General features: G+C 50.4%; 1 protein-coding gene across 3 annotated transcripts in view; it reads left to right on the forward strand.

The window, feature by feature from the left end:
* Ctif (cap binding complex dependent translation initiation factor) overlaps window positions 1–25711 on the forward strand; it is a 221716-nt gene that overhangs the window by 97785 nt on the left and 98220 nt on the right. For all 3 annotated transcript variants that reach the window (XM_048363533.1, XM_048363534.1, XM_048363536.1), the window contains one exon: window positions 3357–3433. In XM_048363533.1, coding sequence (XP_048219490.1) covers window positions 3357–3433 — 77 coding nt within the window. The remainder of the gene's footprint in view (window positions 1–3356; window positions 3434–25711) is intronic.

Genomic DNA, 25711 nt, shown 5'->3' on the forward strand with positions numbered 1-25711 from the left:
CTTTTCTCATCCCCTTGGTCTGCCTAGTTTTGTTCCATAGCAAATCACTGTCACTTATTACACATATTGTGCGCTTGTTTTGGCTCTCTCCGTCCTCTAAAATGTGTGCTACAGGAGAGTAAGCACTGGCTTATTTTTTTTCAGCATCATATGCATAGTGACTGAACATATTACAGGAGCTGGGCACCCATTGTTTATAATCCTGACTACTCAAGTGGCTGAGATTTGAGGGTCGCAGGCTGGAGCCAACACAGGCAGCAATGTCTGTGAGACTTTTATCTCCAACTAGCCACCAAAATGCCGAAAGTGGAACTCTTACTCAAGTGATTGAGCACCAGCCTTGAGCAAAGAAGCTAAGGGACATTGCCCAGGCCCTGAGTTCAAGCCTCAGTGACCCCTCCACACACACATACGTGTGCACACACACCATCATAGGATAGACAGATGAGAGGAAGGGTGATGCTATTAGGATGGGCAGCAGATGTGTGTGGAAGGGGAGCGGGGAGCTGTCATCTCAGATCAAGGCCCTGGTAACCCCAGCCAGGATTATTCGCTGTCTGAGGCTTACGTTCTGAGACCAGAGCTCTGCTGGGGCCTGCCCTTAATTCTTTGGAATTCCCACTGTATTGGAGTATATGATTTCAGCCAGCCCCAGAATGGACTGAGTTGATATAACATGTTTTACAACCAGAGCAACAATGTGTTGCTCCTCAGAGCTGTGTCTTATACCCGTACTGACCTCTGGTGTGGGAGGGAGGGAGAAAGAGAGAGAGAGAGCGAGCACATGTGCACATGCGTGCATATATATGTACTGTGTGCATGCATGTGTACATGTATGTGTACGTGCGTGCATGTGTGTCTCATGTATGCTCTGCCAGCCCACGGAGGAGGATTCTCAACACCCCCATCCCTTCCTGCAGTGGGGCAGTCTATGTAATCTATTTGTCTCTGAGGGCCACTTAGTTATGGGAAATGGTCAAGAGTTGGACAGAGGGAGAGCTACAGGCCGATCTCAGAGCCGAAAGGAAGGTGATCTCCCTTAAAGAAGCTGAGGCACAGGATGGGGCCTGGCGGCAGTCCTGGACAGGGTCACGGGCACATGTGCTGTGGGGTGAGCATGTGCACCTTGGAGAACCCAAGGCTGGCTCTGGCTCCTGGGGAGGAACTCGCCTCTGGACTGATGTCCACACGGGGCCCTTTCAGAGCAGGCAGTTGTGTTGAGCAAAGAACTAGAGCCTGGGCCACTGGATTACTTCAAGGATGCTCTGACAGCCTAGTGGATTTCCTGTGCTCTTCCAGAGGGGTAGCGTCTATCTGAAAAGCAGGTGCATCTCTGGTCTGAAGCCAGTGTACCATCTGTCCTGGCCAGGCCACCAGGAGTAGCAACTGAGGCTTCTTTTTTCTAGACTCCTTACAGGTCATTCCTAATATCAGGTGCTCCTATCTGACAAACCACCCCGTTTCACTGGTCATGGTTCAGGGCTACTGTGTCCTGGAGATCTCACGGCAGGGCCAGGGGCCACTTTCCCCTGTGGCTTTGTGATCTTCTATGTGGTTCTGGGGACAGGTTAGGATCTCTGTAAAGGTCAAGTCCAGAGGGCAGCTCTGCAGTACTGCTGCCAATGTGGGAAGAAGCCAGGATGTAGGTCGGAGCCCAGGACTGTGAGGCCAGACTGAGTCTGGCATCTCCTGGCTTGTGTTATGCCAAGTTCTGTGGGCAGCTCCTTCTGTGCAGCCCCAGAGCTGAGATCCCAGCCTGCTGCCAGCACGGGAGGGAGCCTTAGCTTCCTGTCCATTGTCTACTGGAGGCACACCCCATGTGTTCCTGAAGTGACCTGGACAGACTGGGAGGGAGGGAGGGAGGGAGGGAGGGAGGGAGGGAGGGAGGGAAAGAATAAGGGAAAGGGGCCAGCTAGAGCCTGGTCAGGGTGGGACAGGGGAAATGAGAGAGGAAGACTTGGTGGTTTTCCTTGTTTGCGTTTTGTATTAAAGAAAACAAATAATATCCTTTGAGAAAACCATTAAACAAAGCACATCCTAAAGGCCCCAGAGACCCATTGTGGCCGCCTGGAGCCCGGAATTCATTCATGCCTTTTTGGTTAGATTATTAGACGCAAGAAGGAAAGGAGGTGGGAAGGAAGGATGCTCATTAAAATACAGTTTGAAATGTCTTTCCCTCCCTGAACCCAATAGATGTCTGGGCCAAATGGCCGCAACTGCAAGGTCCCTGTGTCCTCCTGATCTGTTGTCCTCCCCCTGTTACCTCTCTGGGAAGCTTCCCAAACTGGCTCAGCACAGCCAGAGCCATCCTGTTGCCCACCTCTCCCTCTGGCTGGGGGCTGAGCCCAGTGAAGACAGACCAGAGAGGCCCTCTCATGGGCCCCCAGTGCACAGGGCTATAGCCCACAGAACTGCCATCAGTCATGCACTGAACCATCTCTCTGGACCTCAGTCTTTGTGCCTGTGAAGTTGGGTTTGGGGCCCAGTGGACGCCCACTGACCTTCTCTAGCAGGGTGGCTTCTATGGTTTGTCTCTAACCCTGTGAATGCCCAGGTGTACGGGGCTCACACTCCCTGTGGGCCTCTGTGTTAGGAGCTATACTTGGGTCTCCAGGCCCAAGCCAGATCACCACTCCCCCGGGACCCCTGGGTACCAGGACTGGGTACCCTCCCTTTCACCTCAGGCTCCCCAATGGATCGGCAGTGCTCTTGGCCAGCTCCCCATCCGGGCACATTTTCCTGTAGGGGGTGGAGATGGTAGGATCATGGGAAGAACAGAATTCCCAGGGTCCTGCGTTGTGAGTGGAAGGTCTCTTCTCAACCTGGATTTGGATGTAGAAGTAGTTGCCAGAAGGACGGTATGCAAAAGACCATCCTTAGAATGTCCCCACTCCCTCCTTTGAAATTTAAAAAAGCATGTAGTGATTTGCATGCTTTCCCTAAATACTTCCTAGATAATGTAAGAAGAGGTAAAGTTGTGCAGGAGAGCCTGGCCGAGGATCAAGACACCACCTCCTGGTCCTCTCAGTCCCAGAGCAGAAGGACAGCAGAAGGGCCTGCTGTCCCCTCTCTGTAAGACTTGGGGCAGCTCCCCCAGCTCTTTGTACCTCAACAACTCCACCTGTATTTGAGGGTGTAACATGATGAATTAATCCCTGCACCCCATCCTTTGCATCTAGCATTCCAGCTCTCTCATCAGATGGGAAATTCCTTGAGGATAGTGTTTCTTATTTTCCTGTCTGGATTTGTCAATCAGAGCCTAGGGTCTCCTGTCCTCCTGTCCTCCTGTCCTGTGGCTCGACACCCTCTCTGCTCTCGTGGAAGTTATTCACATCCCCTCTCTCCCCACATCACAGGGCTACCACCCGATGCCCCATGAAGTGGAGATTGCACATACCAAGAAGCTGTTCCGGAGGAGGAGAAATGACCGAAGGTAGGAGAGGCCAGTGGACGCTGGCATTTCTTTTCCTGTCAGCACTTGCGGCAAGTCAGTCCTGGCCTGAGCCTGTAGGCTCAGACTCGTGAGATACGATCGGCAAAGTGTTGGGATCACTTGCCAGTCCAGGATTTCCATATACAGCCGCCACAGATATACTCCTCCATTTGACCCACAGACTGGATCCCTTCGAGAGTCCAGTGGAGGGCTCATCATCCCTCCCCACTTCCCCTTCCTGGAAATGGGCAGTGCCCGGGCTTCGCAGGTTAAGAGAAGCACTCTTTCTGCTGACCTCCAAACAGCAGCAGGGTCTTCAAAGAATAGGCCCTCTGGGCGTGTTTAACAACATAGCCTCCAGGAGGCTCCCTGAGCTCACAAGTCTTTCCTTCTCCCCAGTGGTTGCATGTGCAAGCCAGCTGTGGCACGTGCTGCTGCTCCCAGTGCCTGGAGCAGAGAGCCAGGCTCTCGTGTGGGGCTCAGAGCCCTGGGGGACACACAGAGGACAGGAAAGGAGTGATAAGAGGGCCCTAGATAGGAACAAGCTATTGAGATTGCAACCAGGAAATGTATGCATCTATTTCCTACAAGGCTTTTTTTTTTTTTTAATGTGGAAAGGTCTTCAAAATACAGTTTAAGTTAAAAAAAGAAAACTCCAGGTGTAGAACAATATTGGTTGTGTGCAGCTGTTTATGCAAAAGGGGAGTTGGAGGAGCTTTTTTTTTTTTTTTGCTTGAATGTGCATAAATTATCTCTGGATGGAAATCCAAAACAAAGAAAGAAAGAACAAAAAGGCTTATGCTTGACGAATTAAAATGAGGTATTCCCCTGTAGGGAGTTTATTCTTAGAAGAAGAAAAAAAAAAGGTGAAGGCTTGTGGTTTTAACTTTAATGAACAGAGAATGTTCTCTAAGAGACAAGAAACATCTCGCTGACATCTCTCACTGGGAAAACTAAGAGTGCCTGCCCTCATGCTGCTGGAAATCTCCTGGAGACCGAGGGGGTGTGGCTGACCCTGCTCTCATCCTCCCTGGGTCTGATTCTCCCTGGGCGTGCAGGCCCCAAGCCAGGAGTAAGAGGTGTGGTCACAACTCTCAGGTTGGGTGGATAATGGCACCAGAATGCTTGTCATCCAGGAGTAGATTTAATAGATCTGAAAACGTTCACAGAGGACAGTCAATGGCCAAGCTGCTGGGAAGCAGGCAGCCCTGGCTTAGCAGTGAGAACCACCAGTCACTTCATGTGGAACCACCAGGCATGAAAAGGGAAACTTGAGCTGAAAGTTGGGCCAAGCTTGTTCCTGCCAGACCAGGGTACAGATAATTACATTGTGTGTATAGCCTTACATGGCTTCAATTCCCTAGTTCCTAGGTTCCTGATAGAAGGAAGAAATAGGGAACACCCCTAAAGGAATAGTGGGACCCACAAGGAGTGGACAAAATGTCAGGAAGAGAAGAGCCTTTCTGTCTGTCCACTCCTGCCCCAGAGTTCATGGAGAATCCTCAGCGAGAAGGCTTCCTTGTCAGGGCAATAGTAACCAAGTTAACCCCACATCTTCCTTTCTGGACTCTGTAGGAGTCCCCAGGACAGGGACGGACCTCTGGAATGTAGAAAGAGGAACTTGCACGCCACACAAGGATGGGGAAGTCCAACTTCCCCTGGGCCTCGCTGCTTGCTCTTGGTAGCTATTGCCCGGGGTAGGTCAGCACACCTCGCAGAGGATGTGGGCCGGGCTGCTGTCCAAAGCAAGGCAATAAAGATGATTAAAGGGATGGAAAGTATGTCCTGTGAGGAGAGCTGGAGGACTGGGGCCAGGAAAAAAAAAAAAAAGAGTATAGAGCATCCACACCATGAAACTCGTGGAAGATTCACGTGGAGGGACGGGCTCAGCTGCGTCTGCATCCATAGAGACCCAAGCTCCAGGAAGACAGCCAGAATGTGACCATCAGGGGCGGACGTAACAGATGATGACTGAGTCAAAGTGTGTGCTGGGTGGGAAACCCATTCCTCATTCCCATCTCAGAACATAGCTCGACCCATCACTCATGGTCCCCTTGAAGCCTTTGTGGAATGACCAAGTCATAGGGACTTTCAGGACAAAGTAGGCAGGAGTGTAGTTTAAGGACTTCAGTGTCCAAAAGCAGGGGCCTCCTGAGCCTTTCCTGGGTTGCAGGAAAGTTGCAGGCCAACTCTAGCCCTCTCTGTGGATACCCCTTGGTAGAGGCCTCTCTAAGTGCCAGACCTTTAGGTTTGACCTTGATAATTCACACATGTGGCGATGTGTTAACCTTCCTGATATTTTAGGCTTAAACCATGCTTCACTAATCCCCTGAGCAAACCAGGTGAGCAGAACCAGGCATGGTGGCTTAGGTGCACCTTGGATGCTGACCTGTCACATGAAAGAAAAGGATCAGCTGGATCCCCCTAGTGTCCCCGTGGCCCTTCTGAGCATGCCCACGGGGATTTGTGGCTTTCTGTCTTCCTGCAGAGGCTGGAGTTGAGGTCCAGTAGCGGCCATCTCCACATCGCATGGGAGTGTCGTTGTACCTGGAACTGATTGCTTGCAGCCAGGCAGGCATTTTCAAGGTGGGACCTAGAGAAGTTGGCATCCTGTTCCAGACCAGCCTGACTCTGCAGGCATTTCTGATGGGTCCTTTCACAATTTTCCCCTGTCCGTTCAGTCATCAGAGGCTGTTCGGGAGCTAGGTCACTTAGCGGTGCAAGCTTATGTTCTGGAATTCCAGGCTGAATGTGAATTCTTTCTCTGCTCACCAGCACTGGGGTCTTGGCAAATTACTCCACCTCTTGAAAGTTCTTATTTCTTCGTCTGTGAAATGAATCTACTAAGCTGGGCACAGGTAGCTCATGCTACCTGTTTCCTGGAGGATCATGGTTCAGAAACAGCACAGGCAGAAAGGTCCGTGACACTCCATCTGCAATTAACCAGCAAGATGCCAGACTAGAGGCATAGCTCGAGTGGTAGATTGCGAGCGGTGAGCAAGAAAGCTGAGTGAGAGCACAAGGCCAGAGAGAGGCGGGAGGGGGGCTAGGGTTAGTCTTGCAGTGCACTGCTTCGAGGCCAGGTCAATGAGATCGGTTCCCTCTCCAGGATCTGTTTTGAAAGCTACCCCATAGCCATGACCTTAGCGCAAGCTGGCAGCCGGGAGAGCTCCCTAGCAGCCTTCTGCAGCCTCCCCTACCTTTCCCTGGGCTGTTTCAAGGAGCTCTGTCCATGGTTGTGGTTGAGTTGTGGATGTTTTTCCCGCATTTTTTTTTTTTTTTGCCAGTCCAGGGGCTTGAACTCAGGGCCTGAGCACTGTTCCTGGCTTCTTTTGCTCAAGGCTAGCACTCTGCCACTTGAGCCACAGCGCCACTTCTGGCTTTTTCTATATATGTGGTACTGAGGAATCAAACCCAGGGCTTCATGTATACAAGGCAAGCATTCTACCACTAGGCCCTATTCCCAGCCCCTTTCCCTCATTTTTCAAGGGGATGTCTGGCAGCGGGGGGGCGGGGAGGGAGGTAGGAGGGAGAGAAGAAGCTCATGGACAATTGAAAAGTCTCCTTAGGACTATTCTCTACTTGTTTATTTTTGGAAGCTAATAGAAGGTGACAGATTTCAGGCAAAATCATGCATTTTATGATATGAATGGAATAAATGAGCATTTCATGCATCCCCTCAAAATATAGCATGGCTTTGGTGCTCTACTCCTACTCAGTTGAAGACCTGCTGCTTGGAAAGTCAACCAGCCAAGGTTTACCCACTCCCCCCAAAGCTCCCTGCCTCCAGCATGCCTGCAGAGGAGCAAATTCACTACAGGACTGAATCCTCCATCACCTCTGTTTACCTTAGTGAACCTCTGAAGGCTTGCTTACCTTACCTCACCTCCGAGGGGTGCAGGGAGAGCTCCTCAGCTCCTCCCACGAGTTCCACCCCTGGCTCTATGTTAAGAGATAAGTAAACTGAGGTGATGAATAAATGCTGAGTGTGTGGTCTTTGTTCTTTCAGAAACAGATTCCTGCTGGAGATGATCTTTTGGGGGTGTCTTTGGGATCAGCCGGTGTAACAGGAAGGAGAGGGGTGGTGGCAGCACTGCAGTTAAGCTGCCCTGAAGTCTTGATGGGCTATTCTGGCCCCAAAGGCAGTTCTCTAATTGGGGTTCTCTTGAGAGTTGATCCAGGATGGAGTGACAGTCAGGCCTTTCTCCCTCCTCCCACTTCCCTTGGCCCTGGGAAGGAAGTGTGGCTTCAGGCTGAGCAGCTCTCTTCATCCAGGGTTGGGGGGCAGGTGTGCCCTGCAGCCCACAGTGAAGCACCAGTGAACTCCCCAGCTAGGATTGATGAGAACACCCGCGTGGAAGATGCAGACCCTGCTCTCAAGGGCCTGAGGTGGCATACATGCATGCTCATTGCAGAATCAACCAGAATGGTGTACAGCCTTTGTGTGTTAGATGGGAGTTGATACAAGAGGTGGTCTGGAATATTCCCTGGAGGAGGTGGTGATTGAATCACTGTGAGACTGAAGGAGGCCATGGCAGAGAGATGGGAAGACGAGGGACGAGAGGAACATGTGCTCCACAGAGAGGCAAGTTCAGAGTCAGGGAGCCTGCCTCCCCTGAGAGTTGCCCACATGGCTCCCTGGAGGCCAAGGAAGATGGAGACTCTGTCTCCTCGCTGTGCTGAATAGGAGGCTGAAGCAGGAGCCTGCTGGCTCCAGTGATCCCCTCCCAGGCTGTTAGGAGTCTCAGAAGACCCCACTGGCTCCAAAGCTCAGCCTCTTAGCTCGTAGAATAGGGCAGCTAATGGAAGCATTAGCGGTCCAGCATACGCTGCCCACCGTGTGGTCAGGGAATGGGAGAGCCCTTCTTCAAATTAATTTGCTTCATTAAGTGAAGCCTCAGAATAGTTAATTTACTCCACTTGCAAAGCAGACGGAAAGGAAGAAGAAAGGAGTACCTTGGCCGTCCCGGCTAGTGTCTGATGCACACTGGGTGGAAGATAGGAGAGCAAGCCATCCCCTTGGGGTGCAGAGTCAGGCTCCATGCTGGGCACGGCAGGGTCGTCACGGTCTGTGTCCTACAGTTGACCATGACAATGGCTTTGGATTCTCTAATTGTAGGACCAGTTAAGGATCTGTCCAACTGTCTCCTCCTCTGCCAACACATACTTAACTTCAGCCATCAGATTTGATTTTGCAAGTCTATTGTGGCGTCATCTAAGTCACTGATGAAAACACATGGGACACTTGGAATTAGAGTGATGGGTATGCACCCTTGCAATTGCACTAAAAGTCACTGAATTCTATGCTGAAAGTTTTTCTTTTTCAATAAGCATGGTAGGCCTCAGGATAGAGTGATAGGGAAAACCTCTTCACATGCCCCTGCAGTTGATGCTTGCAAGGTTCCCTGAATGTATCACCAGTAACCTGTTCAGAAAAGGTTCCAGATTCAATCTGGCTATGATTTGGTCTATGACCTTGTGTTAGGGATTAATGGTCACCTGTTTTTCTTCTAAACAATCTGATTGGGAGTCTATTGGGGAGAAGTGATATCTGTGAACTATACCCACATAGTACCTACAATTAAGGAAGAGAAAGGGGCCTGGTACTGGTGGCTCACATCTGTAATCCTAGCAACTCAGGAGCTTGAGATCTGAAGATTGTGGTTCAAAGCCAACCGGGGGAAGGAAGGTCCGTGAGACTCTTATCTCCAGTTAACCACCAAAAAGCCAGAAGTGGAACTATTGCTCAAATGGTACAGTGCTTGCCTTGATCAAAAGTTCTCAAGGACAGTACCCAGGTCCTGAATTTAAGCCTCAGTATAGCAGCACGAGAGAGAGAGAGAGAGAGAGAGAGAGAGAGAGAGAGAGAGAGAGAGAGAGAGAGAGAGAATATGAATGAATGATAGGAAGTGGCCCTTGAGATCATGAAGTTCAAGATGTCCCAGTTTACCACGTGTTGCAAGAACCACCATGAGAAGACGGTGGTAAAATGAGTCTGAGTCCAAAGGCTGAGAACCAGGAGCTCCAGAAGAGAGTGTGCCAACTCACTGTTCTGCCTTTCTGTTCTCTTCAGATTGTATGATCCATCCACATTGGGAAGGGAGGATTGTTACTGAATCTACTTATTCAAATGTGATTCACTGCAGAAAACATCTTCATGGACCCCCCTAGAAATAATGTTTTTCTAACTACCTGGGCATGCTTTAGTCCAATCAAGATGACACTTAACATTCACCATTGTGTCTGTTCTCCAGGATTCTCCACACGTGGTCACAGACTATTCATGACCTCACATGGAGTGTTTGTTTATCATGACCAGTATTGCCCTATCCCTCAGGTGAGGCGAGAACTCAGCTCCCTCACATCCAACAGATACACCAGCTAGGTCTGCCTTTTCTAGGCCAGTGCTTGTTCTCTCTCAGAAGGCAAATGTGGAGTTTTATAGGTCTGCTATCTTTCATCTACCCCTAATGTTGCATCATCTGCCCCACTTGTGGTCGCAAACTTCCCTCCATCTTTTCACTCTCACTATAACAAAATAATTTTGGGTTGTCATTAATATAAAAAATATCTTAGTCCTTGACACTGCCCTGACAACTCTAACACAGGCTCTGAAAACCCTCACTGGTTCCACGAGTAACCACTCAATCCATTCTGGAGCCCAACCTTTTTCACACATCCAGGCTCACGGGTGAGGGCCCTAGGGGATGTCCAGGGCTTCCTGGACCTCTTCTACAGGTCTTTGGGGCTTGCTGTTCCCCCTTAACATCCCGGCATCCTTCCACCAATCATAGCAGCTTTCACTCTGCAAAGGTGAGCACATTCCCCACGCCTTCCCCTCCAGGAACTGACCAGAAATGAACTAGTCAGCTCATTCACATGAGTTGTTTGGTTAGCTCTTTTAGAATAGTATGGTTGATTGGCCTTACTCATGGATTCCATATTGCAAATTCACCTACTCGCTAAGACTTCTCTGCAAGGTAAAAACCAATAGCTGTGATGTCTTTGTGATTATCCATCAACGTGCAGAGAGCAGGGAGTAACCTGAGGCTCTCAGCAGGCCAGATCCCCGCAGTGGTCAGAGGAGGTGAGCTCTTAGCTCTAGAACTGTAAACAAGCATCCTTAGTATGACCTACGTAGCGCCATGTTTTTCACACTTGTAGGCCTCTTCTTGGTGAGCATGCCCCTTAATGGCCCTTACAATGGTGCTGAAGTTCAGTGTGATGACCTTAAGCCCAGGAAGATTGTGATGGGCCTGCTGGAGAAGATTGCGAAGCATTACATAAGCTTCATCCAGGCATTCGTCATCGCGCTATTGACCGTGAGGTCCATGTGAACACATGAGCAACATAAACAAGGGACCGCTAAGCAGAAACACACAGAAAACAAAGTTATGCACTGGTCAGTTGGCGAAAACTCAAGTGGAGACCTATTGAATCTAAGGTGCAATAATAATTGGGAGCTGGCTTAATTTAGTGCTGACGGTGACATTATCCATGCAACTACTGAGAATTGGCTATACCTGTTCTTTATAATGGTGTAGAGAGTCGCTGCAGATAAAACAACGCTGTGTGCTGAACAATGGGATTTTAGGCCGGAGTGGTCCATCTTGGTTATGTGATGGTGACATGGGGGGGGGGGGGGACACTTCCTGCACTGGTCACTGCCTCACTTGGCTCCACCGCTTCATTGGTGCCATGCTGGGATGACACTGTCGCCGAAGCCCTCACAGACAGCTCAGGCCCACAGTCGCTGTCACTACCATCCTGTCGTCGGGGAGCCTGGGGACTGTGAGACAGATCTGTGTTCACATTGCCTACGGTTTTTCTTTCTATCCCAGCAAGGAAATTGCCCTCATTAAGTCCCTGCTAAAGATAGATAAGAAAATGGGCCAGGCAGACCCCCACCTGGCAGGCAGCCCTGTCAGATTCGGAGCAAAATGAGTCAGATAGGGATTATTTTTAGGATCCTCTCCTCCTCCCGCACGCCCGCCCCCAGGCAAGCTCTCTTGGAAAGAAGAGCAGCTCATTTCTTTAAGCCACAAATCCAGGTCTGTATTTGATTGAAATGGACCCCCGACACACCTAGAGAAGACCCCTGGCTTTGAACAAATCGAGGTAGTCCACCTGGTCCTTATCTAGCAATTGGAGGTAGAACAAACTGCCAAGGTGGTTTCCATCGAGGCTGGCAGTGACCCTCCTGCGAGCTATGCCCTTTCCCCAGACCCCCTTCTTGCCCCTCTCTCCTTAGGCATGCTGTAAGCTCAGGACTACTGTCTCTCAAAATCACAAGGTCTTGGGGACCTCTTTCATGGGAGGACTAACATGTTCCTGGTCCAGGGTTTACCAAATAGGCACAAGAAGTGGCTTGCCATGCATTTTGGCAGTGCTGGCTCTACCCACTGAGCAGTGGGTGTCTTTCCAATTTAGGGTCCACTATTAGAAAGCTAAAACATTACTTATTTTCATTTACTCTTGTTCCCTTTCCCCAGGCTATTAGAACTTACTAGATCCTCTAAGTCTTCTAAAGAACAAAGCAGAGAGCCAGGGACAAGAAAGACAGCTGAAGAGGAAGTAGGGCTTGTGCCCGGTGTACCATCTTGGGCATTGAGCGCTGCAATCCGAAGACTGGGTCAGAGTCAGGGACTGAACAAAGAATGGACACTCTAGAACAAGGCACCAAGTTGATTTAATGATTCTGCCTCAGAGGTCTTACTCTTTGCTGAAATGCAGGGCATTTGTGGATTGGCTCACAGTTGCCAACTTCACCTCTTCCTCTTCCTTAACTCCAAGTGACTAGGCCTCCAGCACCAAGTCAGCTCACCTTGCCAGTGAGACAGTGTTTGTTCACGGGCTGCCGGGCTGTAGGGTAGGTTTGTTTGGCTTCAAGGCCAGCTTGTCTCTCACCAGCTAGGCAATCTTAGGTAAATAAAGACCCTTACCAAGTGTGTTCTTTCTGTCTCCGGGACCAGGGAATGCTGTTAATTTACATGTGAGGACAGTTACACAGAAAGTCTCCACTCAGAAAGGACACTCCAAGTGATCATGCGTCATCTCAGCTTCTTGGTATTCAGTCTGAGGACTCTTCTACCTTGGGCCATGTGTGAGGAAGAAAAGGCTTGGTTGGGATAGGTGTTGCATCTGGATGTTTTCCTCCTTGTGATGTGGACCAGGGAAATTCCTTTCTTCTTTGGTGTTTACCTTTTTGGGCTGTTATTGGGCTTGAACTCAGGGCCTGGGCACTGTCCCTGAGCTCTTTTGCTCAACACTATTACTCTACCACTTTCAGCTATGGCTCCACTCCTTCAGTGGGAGAGCAGTTTTCTCAGATATGAAATAGGATCGTATTCCAGCTCTCAAATGTACTAGAAAAAAATTCAGGACTGAAGATGAGACATAACCGCCACCACCACCACCACCACCCTGCCCCTGGAATATTTATTTCATCCCTTAACTATGGAATGGAAAACATAGAACAAATCATGCCAGAGGCTGGTCTAGGCTCTCAGTGCAAATAACTATCTCATATTGTGCACCCAGCTTATGGTGGCCCCTCCAGAAAGTTCCAGAAGGCACAGTAGGGCTACTGCTGTATACCATCTTTCCTCTGCATTTTGGATCCATGCCTGTACCTTGGTACTCTGACGTTCTCGGTTCAGCTCCCGTGCTCCCAGATCTGCCACAGGATGACATCTTATCCATAAGCGTAGTAGAGTAGCCTGGGCATCCCACTGGTAGCCCAGCAGAAGGGCCCACAGCCAACCTGGCCCACCCTCTGCCCAGCCTGGAAGTCACCCAGCAATTCCACAAGCACTCCCAGGGGTTCACTGTGTCCAGAGCACTGCTGAGAGCCGTAAACAAAGAATAGCTCATATCATCTTCCCACCATGGCAAAGGAGGACGTGCTATTTTCATTGTCATTTCTCAGGTGAGGCAATAACTTGTATAGAGAAATGAAACGACTCCAGCAACTGGCTTCAGAGCCTGTGCTCCTAAGCAGCCCCTCTGCCTAGAAACTTGCCTTCGCTTCCTCTTCTGCATCCCCCCACCCCCAGTCCCTCACTGCCCTGAACCACGTGATGCACGGGGTTTCAAGAAAGCATGGTTCTGTCTGTGGGCCAGGGATCGCTCTTTTCAGATGGACTAATGGGTAGGCTACTGCATTGTTCAAAGGCTCAAGTGAATGAATAGTGAGACTGTAGGCCAGACCCACCAGACCGGCTTGCCCACACTCTTTGTCTACCCTGCCCTTGGACAAGGTCCGTCCCTTCCCTGGGTGAAGACCCCTTCTCTGCCTGGGTGATTCAGGAGGGACTTATTTAGAAAGTGCTTGCAATAGACTGAAGAGTGCCCGGGTTTTAGGGGCCCCACCCTAGGAGAGGCCAAAGGGAGGGTACTGTGAGTTCTAGGGGAGGGGTTTCTCCAGCTGCTGGCTCCCCTCAGTCTCAGGAGCACAAGGCCAGGGCATAAGGGTTCTCTCCACTCCCAAGGCTCCCTAGCAGTGACTGGGACAGAGATTTTAAAAATATCAAGGAGAAGAGCCTTCCTGCCTGGATCAGCATTTACCCTGAGCTCCGAGAGTTATTTCTGAGTCTTCCCAGTAACTTAATTTTAGCCATTTATTTCAATGTATGTGTTTTGGGGAAGCCAAGGTGACCACTGTTATGGTTTGGAGTATTTTGGGAGGTGCTGGCTTCCAGAAGTGGTGCAGGGGCTCAATTAGGCAAGACACCAGCAAACAGAAATAAATAACCCAGGAAAACAGACCTTTGGGTCCCCAGAGGTGACGCCAGTGTAGAGCACCAGCGGGAAGAGTTAGGGGAACGGGGTCTCCCTCGGGCCACATGGCCCCTCTGAATGGCAGCTCATGATCATCTCCTCTGCACACCTGTAGGGAAATGGGGGCCCTTAAGAATGTGGGCAGGGGGCTGGGGATATGGCCTAGTGGCAAGAGTGCCCTGGGTTCAATTCCCCAGCACCACATATACAGAAAATGGCCAGAAGTGGCGCTGTGGCTCAAGTGGCAGAGTGCTAGACTTGAGCAAAAAGAAGCCAGGGACAGTGCTCAGGACCTGAGTTCAAGCCCCAGGACTGGCCCCCCCAAAAAAAGAATGTGGGCAGGGTGGAGCTGCCCGTTCTTTCCAAGTAGATCTGGACAGACAGACACACACACACGAGACGTAAACAGACTCGTGGTGGACCCATCCTGCAGGTAGACGCTCAGGTTCACCAACAATTTAGGGTCCTAGTCACCAGTATACGGTCACTCTATATATGTCACATGTCTAAGGAGGTTTGGACAAATTGGTAAACAGCTTATAAGCTTTCAAGTAGGCCTCACCAGCCCCTACCAGCACCCATCTTGCCCTGTATGCTCCCTACAGCTGCTCACCCTTGTCCCCCACATCCGTGCTAAACCCTTGTCTTCTTTCAGTTCCTTGATTAAGACCAGCTGGCTCCTGACCCCATGCTGGCTGCCCCTGAGCCTCGGATCTGGCTCATTGGGTTCTAGCTCTTGCTAACCCTCTCTGTTCTCACCTTTTGCCCTTCAACTGAACCTTAGCTATCCCTCCTCATCCTCTTTCTGATGTGCCCACACTTAGTTACTGGCGTGGGTCAAGTCTGGCGTAGTCTGAGAGGGTTCACCCGGCTCACCTGGACCAGGTGCTGTAGCTTGGGGGTTCAGGGATGGGCAGGAAGCCTGAGGGCACACAGGACATTCATCATTTGTGTCCAGAAGGAGGGCCCTGCATCCTGAGTCACCTCCCTTTCCAGGTGACACAGCTGCCCAGAACAAAAGCACCTGCCCCACCCCCAGCCCAGGAACACCACTGCCCCCAAGGTTGACTGCAGACTGGCTGGCTCTCAGCTTGGGGGGTGGGGGGCGGGGAGAGGCGAGGACTCAGGGACAGAGGATCCGATTTCAGCCTTCTGTTTGTTGAGTTAACACAGAACTCAGAAAAGGACATGTGTGTGGACTCCAAACAAAGATGAGAAATGCTTTTAGAAAAAAAAAAATCTATGAGTGGCGAGGGTGGGGCTCCGGTGGTAGAGGGTCTGTCTGCCTAGTGCCAAGGCCCCGAGTTCAAACTCTAGTGCTGAGATGGAGAGGGGAGGGAGAGGGAGAGAGAGGAGAGGGAGAAAGAGAACAGGAGGGAGGGAAGAGGAAGAGAAAGAGAGGCAGAGACAGGGAGGGAGGAATGAAGGAGCAGAAAGGAGAGAGGGAAAAGAGAGGAAGGGATGGAGGGAAGTGGGGAGGGAAAGAAAAAGCATGAGCCGGGCTGTGTATGATTTTGTCCTGGGACCCAGCTGTCACAGCAAGTAAGTGCACGTTCCTGACTGGCTGTGGGTGCTGAGGAACAGATGGCTCAGTCTGGTCACCCTGAGTGGAAAACCTAGTACCTTTGAGTTACAGCCATAGCTTGGACAAGCTGAGCCGGGACCCTGAAGCACAGAGAGCAGATTCTGGAAGGCTGGAGGTGTCCAGGCAGGAGCGCCGTGGGGAAGTGGTCAGTGGGGCTCCTCTAGACAAATCCCCGCCGGCCAGCTCCCTCCCAAAGCCCACCACCCCATCCCAGCCGGCTGCGCTTCCAGGACAGCAGAGTGGTCTCTGGCCCCTTTCCTGGCCACCTATGCTCTGTTTGGGTAGTGCTCTTTGATCCAGCAAGCAATGGAAGGCAGTCATCCCCAACTCTTGGCCTACCCTCTTCAGATGCCCTAAAAGCGAGCCCCCCCACACTCCCCTCCACCTCACTCCCACTTCCCACTCCTACACCCTGCCTTGTGAGATGGACGTGGGCAGTTGATCTGCTGTCGTGGGTAACAAAGGCAGGTCACCACGTTTCACCCAGAGTAAAGAGGATGATCTTGTTCCCAGCACAGTGAGAGGCTCCCATGAGTGGGAGGTGAATGGGGCTACAGGCCATATTTTTTTAAGGCAAGACTTTTAGTTCCTAAGCACTTAAAGCATTCTACTGGAGGCAAACATCCGTTTTGCCTGGGCTCCATTGCCTGAGCGCCACATAGCATGAACCCCTGAAGGACCCAAGTGGCAGCCAAATGTGTAGGTCACCAGGGGAGCGTGCTGAGTTGTCTATACCCAGTCTGCATCTCATTACTGGATGTGGAGCCCTGAGGCACTGCTTCCTACCTGTAAGGCAGGTGTCTTGTCTGTAGATCCATGTACCTCCCAGTGCCACGTACTGTGCTGTTCAGATCAGATGGTGCTCAGAAAGCTGTTTACAGTGTCAAGGGCTCCACAGATGTAAGGTCTCAGTGCCTGTGTTTGTGTTTGTACTATACACATGTCTGTGTTTACAGGAGGGTGTGTGTGTGTGTGTGTGTGTGTGTGTGTGTGTGTGTGTGTGTGTTAGTACTTTAGAGCTCCTCCAGTCAACATTGCCAGTGGGAATTTCCTGGAAATAGAGCTTGGCCTGGATGTTTGCGTTGGTACATAACAAATTACCCTAAGACTTAAAGGAGTTTAACCTAAGAAACATTTACTACCCCACACAGTTTCCAAGGGTCAAGAATCTAGAAGCAACTTAACTAGATGATTCTGGCTCTAGGTCTCTCTTGAGACTGTCATCAAACTGTCAGCCAGGCAGAGTATAGTCCTTGGAGGCTGATCTGGGGCTGGAGGGGGCTCCAGCTGGGAGATGTGCTTCCTAGCCCACTCACTAGGCTGCTAGCTGTCTTAGCTCTTCATTAGCAGCTAGTTGCAGATGGGTCTCTTCCTAGTTTTATCCATGACACACTCATGACCACAGCTAACTTCACCCAGAGTAAGATCCAAAAGAGGAGAGATGCCTAGACAGGCAGACAGACACCAAGATGGAAGGAAGCTAAGGTTTTTTGTTTTGTTTTTTTTTTTTTACAAATTAGTCTTAATGACATACCATCACTCCTACCATATTCTGTCGGTCATACATACTAACCTTGATCAGTGTTAGAGGATATGACCCAAGGCAGAGAACTCCAGAAGATGAGGATCACTAAGCATCATCTGGGAGGATGGATGCCAAAGCTGTTGTTCCCCCTCCCCACCTCTTGCCCAGGACTGGAGCTCTGAAAATTACTCTCACTCCTCCCGTTGCCTCATGTGATAACAACTCTCAGAGCCCTGAATCTGCCACCTAGAAAACCTGCAACATATTCAGATGCAGAAGAAGTTGCTTGGATGGATCTCTTCAGGTTTAATTCTTTCATGATCTATAGGCCTGCGGCTTAAGGGGACAAGTTAGCTGGGCTCTCCACCCCCATCCCATACACACATACCCAACCTATAACTGAAGGTCATCCATAACTGAAGGTCATACCATACACACTCAAGAATGGAAGCAAGAGGCAGCATGTAGAAGCCATTGGTCTAACAGACGAGACATGCACCAGACACGTTTATAAAACTGTGAGCTGGGGCTGAGAATATGGCCTAGTGGCAAGAGTGCTTGCCTCACATACACGAAGACCTGAGTTCGATTCCCCAGCACCACATATATAGAAAACGGCCAGAAGTGGCGCTGTGGCTCAAGTGACAGAGTGCTAGCCTTGAGCAAAAAGAAGCCAGGGACAGTGCTCAGACCCTGAGTCCAAGCCCAGTACTGGAAAACAAAACAAAACAAAAAAAACTGTGAGTTAAATCTAGCAAGGTGGAGAAAAGAGTTATGCAGAGGACTGGCAGCTGGAGAAGATTTGCAGAGAGCCTTGAGTGCTAAAGTAAAAATTGGGACTACCTTGTAAGCAGAAGGGATCTAAAGCAGGTTTCTGAAGCCAGGTACTATAGCTTATGGCTGTAATCCCAGCTATGCAAGAGGTGGAGATCAGGAGGGTCATGGTTTAAGGCCAACCTAGACAAAAACGTTAGCAAGATCTCAGCCCGTCAAACAAGCTGGGTGTCCTGGTACATGCCTGTGCTCCTAACGATGTGGGTGATGGATCTTGGTCCAGGCCAGTCTCAAGGAGAAACTCAAGACTTTATCTAGAAAACAACATAAAAAGTTAAAAGGGCTGGAAATGTGACCTAACAAGCACCAAGCCTTGGATCTACCTATTAGTATATATCATTTCTGAAACCCAGTCAGGCAAATACTGGATTAGAATTTAGTGCTGTTCCTGTCAAGAATGACTCGACATGGCTCTGTCTCTACCCTCTGCCTGCTGTCCTTTGTGGCCCAAGTTGATGGTGTTCCCACTGATAGAGTTCTTTGAAAATGTTGTAGGCCCTCTATGAATCCTATGGGGTTCTAAAGAATTCCACTAAATAAAGACCCAGCCCCAAGTCTCCAAGATCATCCTTTCCCGATGCTGGGCTTCTGCAGAGGTTCGGTGCCCTTCAGTTTGCTACAAGTTCTGTGTTACTGAGGTTCTGAGAGTCGCAGCTTTAAAATCTTTATAGACTTTGCTGTCTCTAGTCACCTTTGATCTTTCTAAGATCTTGACAAAGGATTTTATAGCCCCACCCTTCCTCCGTCTCATGCTTTCATGAGAACGCCTAGATTTGATCTTTACCCAGAAGTCATTTCCTAATTTTAGCATCATCTGCCATCTGGGAAGTCTGAGAAGCTTCAAAAGTAGCAGGTTCTGATTCCTTTTTTTTACCACAGTCCTTCTTTTAACTTGTCTCGCTCCTCTCACTTCTTACTCTACCCAGCAAGAAGGAACCAGGCGGTACCTTCAACACTCAGACTGGAAGTCACATGGCAAGGTCCCGCGAGATTTACATTACATTGCATTATGTTGTCTACTTTTCACCTTGGTGCATAGCAAGAATCCCCTTTCCTGTAATTCCTCTGACCTAGTGCTCACTTCCCTTAATACCCTCACCAGCAGTCTACTCAAAGTCCATGTTGAGGTGTCCACTAACTCCCTGAACCCTTAGTTTGTTCCCAAGCCCAAAGCCACTCTCATATTTTAGATTTTACTATAGTAGCACCCCACTTCCAGGCACCAAAAGCTGCATTGGTTATTTTATGCTGTGTAACAAATTAGCCACCCCCAAAAATAGCAGTTAAAAAAGAACCAGCATTTATTATCTCCTGTAGTCTGGCTTAGCATCTCTCATGAGATGGCAGTCAAGCTGCCAACCAAGACTGCAGTCATTGGAGACATGGTCAGATGGGACTAGAAGGTCTACTTATAAGCTCAAAGGCATGGCGGTGGGCAGGACGTGCTCATTTCCTGGCTGTGGGATAGGGGTTTTATTTCCTTTCCTTGAATCGGACCCATCTGAAAGGTGCTCATGACTGAATGTGTGGGGTGGGGAGTGGGGGAGAGAAGAGAGAAGAGCAAGAGAAATGGACACTGCTTGGTTTCCTGTAGCCTGATTTCAAAAACATCATGTCATAGGACCCTTCTGCCACATTACGTGAATCACACATTAATCCTGTACAGTATAGAAAGGGACTATGCCCGGGAGAAAAGACCATGGGGGACCCCTTTATAGATTGAGAATTATTTCCAGTGTGATTGGGCTGTTTTTAGTTCTGCTGAAAAAAAATTTTTAGGAAACTCATCAAAGGCTTTGAGTGGGATGAAGATTTCTGTGTTCTTTGTCTCGTGGTTCATCTTCCTAAGGCCCTCCTTGTCCTGTTCTGTGCTCTGTAGCCCCACCTTCCTGTCCATAGTTCGTCTCTGTAGTGGAGCATGAATTAGAACGGAGCCCCATAGGGAAAGCTGGAACTAGGGGCTGCTGCTGTGTGAGCTCTAGAACAAATCTTCCCCTTAAGGGGTCCAGTGATGGTTCCAGGAAAAGGGAACTTTACAAGCAGCACACACATGCACGCATGCATACACACACTTTCCCCTTGAACTCTATAATCTCAATGACTACAACAGGTTGGGCTTTAATTGGAAGCAGATTGAGATCCTGGAATCTGTCACAGCCGGACAGGGAAGGCCTCCTTGGGTAGGTGGGAAAACATAACACATATTAATAACACATTAAAAATGTCTTGCCTGGCCTTTTTCAGAGCATCCCTGTAGCAGGCCTGGAAGGCAAATAGTTCAAGTGCTAGTGTCCCAATTATAAGAAGAGGTGGCACTGATGGTGCCTGACTGTAGTCTTAGCTATTCTGGAGGCTGTTCAAACCTCAAGCAGAAAAGTCTGTGAGCTCCAAAAAGCCAGAAGTGGAGCTGTGTGTGGCTCAAGTCAGAGAGCATTTTCCTTAAGGGAAAAGGCTAAAGAACAGAGGCTAGGCCCTGAGTTCAAAGCCCAATATTGACAAAAAGAAGGAGGAGGAGGAAATAGAGGAGGAAGTGGGGCAGGGAGGAGGTAAATGGAACTCAGAAAGGCTCCATGGTTTACTCAAGTCCTTGTTGGAAGGCTGGTCCCAGACATCTGGCTGCCCACATATTTTTCCACAGGGCTCAGTGTGGGAAACGTGCACTTTTATGTGTGTATGTGTCATGGGTTTGAAGTCAAGGCCTGGGTGCTGTCCCTGAACTTTTTCACTCAAGTCTTAGCACTCTACCACTTTGAGCTACAGCACCACTTCTGGTTTTCTGGTGGTTTCTGCCCAGGCTGGCTTTGAACCATGATCCTGAGATCTCAGCCTCCTGAGTAGCCTACCTAGGATGACAGGTGTGAGCCATCAGTGCCCATTTGCATTTTACCTCTCCCCCAAAATAAGTGGTGATCTGCAATTGTCTGCCTGCCTGGATGGATAGCCTGCCTAGGATGGAAAACTGGATATGATAGGGATCAGCGTTTTAGGGAGAGAGGTGGGAATGTATTGTGCGTGACACAGCACTGGAGAGCCATAAAGGACACAGAAGAACTCCATTTAGTCTGCACTTCCCTCTACTGTGAAGCCTGGGAGCGTGTCAAGAGGCTCTGTCCCCAAATAGAGTCACTGGAATCCATTAATGATCAGCCCCTGCTTTGTCTATAGTCACACCAGACAATGCAAAGACCAGAGCCACCTGTGACTCTTTTACTTCATCTTCAGTTACACTGGCCACATCTTACATCTGACCCATAGCTAACAGCTGCTGCAGTGGACAGGGCAGATACACAACGTTGTCATGGGCATAAAATGCTGTTAGGTGGCTCTGCCCTGCAGAAATTTCCTTGAGGCTACAGACAGCAGGGAACAGGAAGTTTGGGGAAGGAAAACAGTGGAGCTGCATGGTCTGGGAGGGGCTGGAGGCTGGGAAGAAAGAAGGCCCTGGACAAGAAGGGAGCACTGAAAGAAAGTGATAAGGGGTCACACAGGTGAAGTTTGTTTTCAGAGGCTAGCTTGGTACCATTGTCCTCACCCTACCCCATCACTTCCAGGGATAGGAGCAATGCCTTGCACCAGCCCTTGTGCAGATAGGAATGTGGGGGACATGGGAGATGGCCTTGGTGAGATCAGGTAGGGAATGAGAGCTTCCCATAGGCTGATACCTGGGCCAGGCATTCAAGGAACTTATGGTCAAACCAAAGAGAGGAAGTTAAGATACACTGAAAAATCAACACTTAACATACTGCTTATGTGCTGTGTGTACATTTGTGTGTGTTATCTTTGCATGCATGTGTTATATGTATGGTTGCAGTGTGTTTATATATCTATGTGAATGTGTAGTTGTTGTAGATCTCTGTGTTTGTGTCTCAGAGTGTGTGTATGTGTGTGTGATAGCTCAAAATAGACCATGGGGCTTCAGAGAAAAGGGAGCTTTCTGGGGTTCCGTGTGGCTGGGCAACCTTCTTAGAGGCAATGGCACTTGATCTATATTCCAAGTGGGCTTGGCAGAAGGCAAGGCCAGGGCATTCCTGGCGCTGACTGGGTAGAGGCAGAGGCCCAGAGGTGGGACTGCTAACCTTGGTGATCAGTGACAGTGCTCAGTGGGCAGGCTGCCCTGACTTCAGAGGACTCTCACTGGCTGTGGAGAGAGAACAAGCAGAGAGGTGAGCCTCTGGCAGAGCCTGGAGCAGTGGCCAGCAAACATACAGCCCTGGTATACTCGCTGTGGCCACCTTGTGCAGATGTGCAGGTGGCATGTCCACAGGAACTGCTCCCTAGAGTGGACAGCTGATATCAAGGCCGAGGCTGCGGCCTGTGGAGGAGGCAGAAGAGGCCAGCTCCTGTGAGAGTCAGGAAAAAGCGAGACCAGAGGCTGCTGTGGACCAGGAATAGGAAGGGAGAAAGAAGTCAGGACGTGATCTACAATGGGCCTGGGAGCTTGAGCTTTCTGTCTTGGTTCCCAGATGCCTGTTAGGCTGGAGTCTGTGGAAGATTGCTCCCAATCAAAACAGATGATCAGAACTGGAGACATCCGGGCCATTGAGGCGGGGAGGGGGGGCTAGGTGCTCCGTGCTTACCTTGGTTCTCCCTGGGAGCCCCAGCCATTAATACATCATGAAGCTAGTCAACATCCCCAAATGTTTGTGGAGGGAGGAACAAGGGGAGGGCCGGGCTGGTAGTGATCCCGGATGCCGTGGGAAGTGGAGGAGGTGGAAAGGGCACACCAGGGTGGTCTGGTGGTTAGGATGGCCCCATTCCTGGGAATGATTGCCACGAAGCATTTTCCCTAGCTTCTCCATGGCAGCGGCTGTCCTTTCCCGGAGTGCTATGAAAACCTGCAATTACTGAGCCGCCTCTGAGTGGGAGCGTCCAGACCTCCTCTTCTGTCTTCCAAGATATACTGAGTCAAGCCCGGGTCAGTGCACAAAGCCGGCCCCTCTCTCACTCCACGGGGCTGCGGTTAGGACGGTGGTGATTGGGAAGGTGAGGGGGGCTGGCTGGGGGCCTGTGCCTCCCCGGGCTCGGAAGGCAGACATCCTCCTGCACCTGGCCACTCAGCAGGTACCACAAATGTCATTGGGGTCCAGGATTCCCTTCTCTGTCCAGCTGCGCTGAGGGGAAGCCTGAGCTGTGGATTTATCTTGGGTGAGGCCTGCTCGCAGGCCTGCACCCTGGGCTGAGTGGAAAGCTCCACCCTGATGCCACTTTGGGATAGCTCCGTCCTGTTCTTTCCTTCCACTGGCTTTCCTTTTGGGCATATTATTTCCTGGCTTCTTGCCTTTGCACGTCTGGGTTGTCATGGGGGCACAGAGGCAGGAAGAGAAACAGAAAGAACTGGACTCTAAAATTTCCGCAGTGGAAGGAAGAATGAAAGCAACTCTAGGGTCAGGAACTTTCTGGACCTGCCCCCTTTGCTGCCCATGAGCCGCCCCCTCCCCCCAGGCCCCAGAACCTCCTACAAGAAGTTGCCAATGATCCTGCCTCCGTCAAGAAGAGTGAAAGGATGTCCTGCCAGGGTAAACTAGGTGTTGGGGGCGGGGGGGGGTGCCCTGCTTGTCACTAGGGAGCTCAACTCTAGGGATCTGGCTTCCAGAGAGGGCTTCCCCCAGCCAAAACTGAGGTCTTCTTTTACCCTATCCGTCAGTATCCAGAGCTCTCCAAACACTTGGCCCCACCTAATTCTGAAGTATCCCTACCTCCGCACACACACATACCCACATCTCTACTGGCCATACGCTGGGGTCCTTGGTCTCCAGACCATTCCCCCTCCTCCGACCAGTCTCATCCTTTCCCTGCTGCTAGACCACCCTTCCTCCCTCACAGAGAGGCCCAGCCCCTGCTCTCACTAGACTCCCTCCCTTGGAGGAGTCACTGTTCCTCAGTTTACATATGGTAATCTTATGCCTGGATGACTACCGTCAGTCAGGGCATCTTGGCTCTACTGGCCAGCCTTGATTGTCACCCTTCTCATTCCTTTGTGTCCCCCAGAGCATAGAAGCATTTGCTGGCTTTGGAAGAAGTAGCTACCACTCCTTGTACCTCTCTCTCCACTGTGGTTAGCTGAGTAGCAGCCTAGAACAGCCCAAACCAGACCATTACAAACTAACTGATGGGTTATAGATTATTACAGGGTTATAGTTGTAGTATTTCCCTAGTGCCCCCCACCCCATCTCAATGCATGTCCAGCAATGCAGCATTATAAGGAAGAATACAGGCTCTCTCAGCTGCCTATATCCTAGCTGTGTGATCTAGGGCAGCTTACTTAACCTCTCTCTCCCTATTACCAACTATGAAATGAGGATAATAATGTCACTCCACCCTAACAACTGATGATGACTAAATGAGTTCATTTGTGTTCCGCTTTCCCCCAGGCAACAATGGGCTAGCTAGGCTAGACTGAGAAGCTCTGTTCCATCAGCCAGGGACACATCAGCACAGCAAGGGATACACAGGGCCCTTCCCAAGGAACAGCCAGTGATGGCTGCCAAGTCTTAGGGCCCCTGAGGCTCAACTCCTAGGCTATTACGTGCGCTCCTTGCAGTCCCCCTGCACAGAACCTCTTCCCAGGGTTCAGCACCCACTGCAAGAACCTGGACACCCAGTTCTAACCCAGGCTTGGCCTCCCTGAGCAATTCAGGCAATGGAGTGTGCCCCGGTCCCTGCCCACCTGTGGAATGAGCTGCGGGCACAAGCCATCCACACTGGTACCCTGTAGTACCAGCGGGTGACCAGGACGGTTCCCAGAAGGAGCTGACACCCAAGTGTTGAGACTCCCCGAGGTGATGGGAGACTGGAAGGGCTGGGAGCCCTGATGCCTCTCCCCCACTCACCCCTACCCACAGAGCTGCAGACTGAGGTTACCTGGAGGAAGCAGAGCCTGACATCAGGGCTGGGGTACTCAAAGAAGTGCCTGCTGAGCTCAGACTCCCCATTCCTATGGAGGGAGAAGGGGTGGGGGCATGGTTCCCCGGGATCTATAGCAGAAGCTAAGGCAGGAATAACAGCCCCTGCTTTGTGTTAGGCACAGAGAGAAAGACACACCCAGCCCTTGGAATCTAAAGCAATAGCCCTTATCATTCTATCCCCCCTTCCCCCATTCATGTACAGGAAAACTAAGGCAAGGACCAAGGAAAGCCTTGCAGGGTGCATGTGTCAGGGAAGGGACAGGCCTGTAAGTTGAACCAGGCCTGGTCAGCTCTAGAGCTGGCTCTTGCTCTGTGCCTAGGCTCCTTTATACCTTTGCCATGGGGGAGCATTGGGCCTGATGGAGGCCAAGCACACTGCGGTGACTCAGCCCTCGGCCAGCTGACCACAACACAGCCGCTTTCCACCATCAGGCACCTTCGGTTATTTTCATTCCCAATCAAAGGCTTAATTTTTACCAAGATAGCAGGTAAAAGGCAGATACATTGAAGAACACTGATACTAAAAAAAAAAAAAAAAAAAAAAACAAAACATAAAACAGGTTTGAAGCCTTGCTCTGGTGGCTTACACCTATATAATTCCTGCTACTCAGGAGGCTAAGATCTGAAGACTGTGGTTCAAAGCCACCCAT

Source organism: Perognathus longimembris, chromosome 15 (genome assembly GCF_023159225.1).
Source record: "Perognathus longimembris pacificus isolate PPM17 chromosome 15, ASM2315922v1, whole genome shotgun sequence".
NCBI classification, from domain to species: domain Eukaryota; kingdom Metazoa; phylum Chordata; class Mammalia; order Rodentia; family Heteromyidae; genus Perognathus; species Perognathus longimembris.